Source organism: Centropristis striata, chromosome 8 (genome assembly GCF_030273125.1).
Source record: "Centropristis striata isolate RG_2023a ecotype Rhode Island chromosome 8, C.striata_1.0, whole genome shotgun sequence".
NCBI classification, from domain to species: domain Eukaryota; kingdom Metazoa; phylum Chordata; class Actinopteri; order Perciformes; family Serranidae; genus Centropristis; species Centropristis striata.
This window is the reverse complement of record NC_081524.1, coordinates 18,468,391-18,474,323: the sequence shown is the minus strand read 5'-3', so window position 1 is coordinate 18,474,323 and position 5,933 is coordinate 18,468,391. Positions and strand designations below refer to the sequence as shown.

The window sequence follows — 5,933 nt, the reverse complement described above, 5'->3', positions numbered from 1 at the left end:
ATCTGCTTTTATTCCTTAGAAATCTGCTTTTAGTCCCTAGAAATCTGCTTGTATTCCTTAGAAATCTGCTTTTATTCCCTAGAAATCTGCTTTTATTCCTTAGAAATCTGCTTTTATTCCCTAGAAATCAGCTTGTATTCCTTAGAAATCTGCTTGTATTCCTTAGAAATCTGCTTTTATTCCCTAGAAATCTGCTTTTATTCCTTAGAAATCTGCTTTTATTCCTTAGAAATCTTTAAAAAATTTAAGTGAATGCTTTTCTGTTGGCCTAAATTTAAAGAATTATTCGTATTTTTAAAAATCACATATACTTGGGACTGTTGGAGATCTTTAATTTGTAATAAAAGCAGCCCTGATTATTATGGGATGTGTTCACAAATTTGTTAACTAAAAAGTCCTTTTGTGAACTCTTGGTATAAGAGATTAGTGGTGTGGTATGTAGCTAAAAAATATTTACATCAGACAGTTTTTGGCTCTTTTTAAGGTGGCAGCAGTGAAAATAGTCATCCTCAACCATTTCTGTTCTTGTTTTTAGAATGATGAGGAGAACAAATAGATACAGAATAGAATGGAGGCTCTGGAGGATGAATTTTTATCGTATTTTTCACAAATTATTTTCACATTTCCAGGCATTCTGTTATTAGATGCCCCCGCTGCAGGGGATGGAATGAGCCCTTACAAAGTCTGGCTCTGCCCCTGCTCATTTTAATAAAACTTCAAGTGCTCCAGTTGCCTTCAAAGAAAAAATGAGCCGCAATTACTCCCTGACGTCTGACTATTGTGCACAAACGACTCAACTGGGTCAAATCCAGGATCTATCTCCAGGGAGAAGTCACATCTTGCATCAAAGCCACAGTTTTTATCCTAAATAGTAATATAAATATTTCAGCTATAGCATATATTTCACATTGAACAACTGTCCCAATCCAATTTCTTTATAGTATGCAAATGCTTTCAGTTATTTATAGTGTGTTTAAAAATCATTACAGATCTTTAACAATAACCATTTTTGAGTGATTGGCCTATTTTCAATTAATCAGTTTTAATTCTGCAGTGTTTTTTTCTGTCCATCCTGTGTGTTCAGATGTCAGTGTGCAAAAAAAAGGTGGAATCTGACTGGTAAGAAACACAAATTTGTTAATTTATCAAAACATGTTTACCTTTACTGAGCTTGTTAGGATTTTACACATATTGTTTAAACTGTTCAAACAGAAATAATAATGATTATCCTTTTGTTATTATAAAGTAAATTTGATAAGAATGCTTGTGTTAATAGAAATAGGATTTAAAATACATATTTACATACATATATATATTTATGTTTTTTTCTGAGCTTCTTGGCTTAAACTGTGCACAAAGTGATCAATTAACTTAAATAAATAAAAACATTTCAACATCCTCTTTTGGTGGATTTTCTTGTTGTTGTAATGAAAGTAGACTTTTACACAGTCTGAATTGTTCTGATGAAGTATTAGGTTGATTATTGTCCCTTAAAGCCAATACATCCATCAGTTTTGGTTGATCTTATCCACACTGTAAACTGGACTGCAGCATATTTGACAGCCTACTTCAGAATATTGAGCTGTGAATGATGGAAACACCGATAACCCAGAAGGTCGGAGGTAATGCTGATATCGACTTCCACATCAATGAGTAAATCCCATCAGATTCTGCTACAATATATTTCATTTCAACTTGATTACTTGCCCTTTGGCTTTTCATAATTAATGTCTGTACGCAGAATGCAAATCAAATATTTACTCATAAAGAATACGTCAAAAATATGACTTTCAAACCCATTTTAATGATGACATTCAAGCATCACATCACAAGGAGTTTGGCAGACAAACACCAGTAAAGTCCAGCTGTGACAAACCAACTCCAGGCTTTACTGGGGGGGCATCAGGGCCTTGGTCTGGTCCATCACCTGCTTGAAGAACCTCTCCATGACGTCGGACACAGACTTGACCTGGGCGTGGAAGTTGTCGTTCAGAGGTTTAACCTGAGCGTGGAAGTTGTCAGTCAGAGGCTTGATCTGTTCCTCGATGTTGGTGATGAAGGGCTTCACCTGCTCCTGCAGCTTGGCGGCCTCGTCCTGGACCTTCTTGACCAGAGGCTGGATCTTGGCCTTGCTCTCCTCCACGTAAGTCCTGGGGAAAATAGAGGAAGAGACAGTCTGACTCTGACGGAAAAAATGATCCAAAACTAGCTGAAAATGTTTCAGTGTGAGTCTTTTGAGGAAAAAATGACTGTAATTGCTTTAATCGCTGTGTATGCTGTGTCTTTTTATGCACGTATTCAGTTCAGGTTATGGGTCAGGAAAAGTGGATTTCATCTAAAAAAAAATAACGCATTTATAATCTAAAGAGGTGTTTAGCCTTTAACCTTGTGTTAAACATGAAATTTGTCATCATGAATATGAGTTTTTCATCTTGGCTGTTGACTGAAATGTGACATAATTATTGTTTTTAGAGCCAATTTTTGTGGATTTCTCAATTACATAGAGACTAACTATGTTCAAATTCAAATTGTGCTTTAAGTATTGGTGCATATCGAATAAAATTAAGTAAAAAAATGTTTTTTTAATTTGCAGAAAGGAAAATAAACGGGTGATTCTCATGAACATGGTACAGCTCATAGCAAAAATCCAAGAGCATTGAATACATATTTTCTTTGACCCTTTATAACATATACAATCTAAAGTCACTGTTTGATATGAATTTATGATCAATTTGAAAAATTTAAGGTATTTTAAATTAATTACCGTAACACATTTTTAAATAAAAAAAACAACAAAAATGTATTTTCTCTTTTTTTCTTTGGCAAGCACTTAAATATGCTCAAGGGTAGCTGGTAATCCCAAAATCTATTTCATTAAAATATACACATATTTTAATGCAAACGATTCTATGATTACCGTAACATTTAACCATTTTTTCTAATCAATTTTCATTCAGATTTTGTTCTTTATACATTGTTAAAAACCAAATTATATTTGATAATATTCTATTAAATTATACGTTTTTAAACAAATGTATATTTATTTTTGTAAAGTCTATCAAATATTTATTGTATATTGGTGTGACATTTTATATCTGGATGCATTACGGTAATGAATTTTTGAATCAAAAATATGTTCAAAAACATACAAAATATTATTTTAACACAAAACAATGAATTGTGCCTCATTATGGCTATATTGTTAATTCATATAAAAGTGAAATATATTTACTTTATATAAGTATGTCCTTTTAATCATCACAGACATAACTTAGACTGGCTTCATGAGAATCACCCAAACTTCTAGAACATGTAACATGTCGAACTTATTGTTCTAAAGTAAGCTGTCTTACATTTACTTTAACATGTAATACTTTTCATTTAGAGTTTATGCTTACAGCATTTCTCTGAATTCCCTGTCCAACAGTGCTTTTAAATTCCTACATGCTCACAATTACAGGCACGTCAAAGTTACAAAATGATTTTGTGTCTATAAAACAATGGTAAAAGGCAGAATGCAGAGCAGCGTGTGAAGGCTGGAGCTGCTGGTTACTTACTGGGCGGTGTTGGTCACCTCCAGAGCCTTCACCTTCTGCACCATGTCCTGGGTGGCGCTGGTGATGCTGGCGGACATGTCGTTGATGAGCTTGTTGATCTTCGCCAGATCAGACTGGGCGTCACGCTTCACCACTGACCCTGCCACAGCGCCTGACAACACATTACTGTTATTAATCTAGACAGACTTGACACCCTGCAGCACCTAAAGACACCTAAAGACTGATGTGCATTTGATACATTTTCTCCACTAAAAGATCTGATCTTTTTTTATGCTTATGGCCTATAACAGTATCTGCAATGGCTCCATGTGGCTGTGACAAAAATAGCTTATATACGGCAATGAAGCATTTCTTTTTAACATACATTCGTGGGAAAAATATCAGACCACCTTCTGTTTTCTTTAGTTTCTTGTTAATTTTAATGCCTGGTACAACTAAAGGTACATTTGTTTGGACAAATATAATGATAACAACAAAGATATATCATAAGAGATTAATTCAAGAGCTGATATCTAGACATTTTTCGTGTTTTCTTGATAATAACCAAAATCATTATCAAGAAAAAACATGGAAAATGGCTAGATATCAGCTCTTCATTATTTAATGGTCTAATAATTTTTTCCATGACTGTATTAATCAACTAAAATGTGCATCATAGCTTATGAAAATCTTAAAAAGCCTTAACCTATACATTTTGCCAACTTCAAGTCTAGTTTTGAGTTTCCCTACCTAAATTAGCTTTCGATTACAAACTCCAAAATCATATTAATAAATGCTCATTTTGACCAATAAGTCATGTTGGTAGACTAATTTAGACTTAGTGGGCTACTTTATTTTCATTCAAAATAAAGTTTGCGGCTCAATTCCGACAATTTTTCTCTTATTTTGGCCAACAATAGCTCTTTTGTAAAGGTTGCCGACCCCTGGTCTATAATATATTCTATATTGCATGGTGGTTGAGTTAAAAAAAGGTTTTTAAAGAGTAAAGCCAGAGTATGAGTATGAACATGCAATTTATTTTCATTTATTTATTTACTTTCTTTTCTTTCTTAGAGTCTACATCTGATCTTACAAATATATTAAATATATCAAATACTTGTTTTTAAATCAGTGAAAATATATCTTACCCTGGGCAACAGCCAGCACAACAACAAGAGTGGCAACAAGGGAGAATTTCATGGCTGCAGAAGAGCAAGACCAACCTGGAGAGAGCAAAAAGGATTATTCAGAGTTAAAGAATTTACAATAAAATAGTAGCAAACTGTACAAGCACAAGATATTTGGATAGTGTCAGAAATGTAAGTTAAAGTCAGTGTATATGAACAGTAGCTGAACAGTGCTGAGGGTTAGAGACCAACCTTAACTCCTGGGGTTCTCGGACCAAACGGTGTCTCCTCTCAGCGAGCCAGAGGCTTTTATAGCTCCAGAGGAAGAGTTAATCAAGGCTAATCACACTTTTATCACTTCCAACATGAAGAAGTGACCTGAACCTCGATGCTGATGACTGTCACAAGAGAGACACAAAGTCCATCTCCATTGTGTGTGTGTGTGTGAGATAAAGGGATTATTTTTAAGGACATTTAGCCCACTCAAGACTATTTTATAGGTAGGAGTATTTTAATTCAATGCAACTTTATACTTCCACTTCAGGACCTTTTCAGAGGGACAAAGTATGGTTTTAACTACATTACATTCGTCTGACAACTGAGGTTACTGGTTGCTTTGAAGATCGAGGTTTTACAAACCAAACATACAATCATTTTTCTATTAATATACTGTATCACTATAAATTAAAATGACCCGAGAATATTGAAAATGTATTTATTTTTTACAAGCTGCAACTAAAATGCTGCATACACATTACACTAATGCATGAGCAATTACAATGCTGTAATATAACATAGTGTTGATAACAAGTAAGTAAATGTAAGTAAGTTTTGCTGCTTATGCTAAAAATTCTGAGAGTCATACTTTCACTTGTGGTGTTTTTTTTCTTTGAAATAATGAGACTTTTACTAAAGGAAAAAGATCTGAAAGTAAATATATATATATATATATATATATCAACAGATTTATCAAAAAGAAAGAAAAATGCTGCTTAAACTCTGGCAAATATAAAATGCAATAAAACATGCAATAAAAAATAAAACATCTTTAAAGAAAAAAAAGGAAAAACACCTAAATGTGCAAAATGAAAATCAAACACAAAACAAAAAACATTTCATAGATTTTGATTTTCAAATTTTCTGTTTTCTTTCCTTTTCAATTAAATAAATTATAATAAATTATGGAATCTATGAGCACTGATCTTATTTTCTCTGTGCCTTATTTTTTGGTGATGGCCAGGGTTAGTTCGTACAGTGTTATTTAGTGTTG

The 5,933-nt window shown here is 33.4% G+C and overlaps 1 protein-coding gene across 1 annotated transcript; it reads right to left on the bottom strand.

Moving 5' to 3' along the window:
• Positions 1-1,888: 1,888 nt before the first annotated feature.
• LOC131976500 (type-4 ice-structuring protein LS-12-like) lies at positions 1,889-4,736 on the bottom strand. Its single transcript, XM_059339563.1, has 3 exons — positions 4,685-4,736; positions 3,558-3,708; positions 1,889-2,150 (listed from the first exon to the last, which is right to left on the bottom strand). The coding sequence occupies exons 1-3, from the start codon at positions 4,734-4,736 to the stop codon at positions 1,889-1,891; spliced, it is 465 nt and encodes a 154-aa protein (XP_059195546.1).
• Between the last annotated feature and the right edge of the window lie 1,197 nt (positions 4,737-5,933).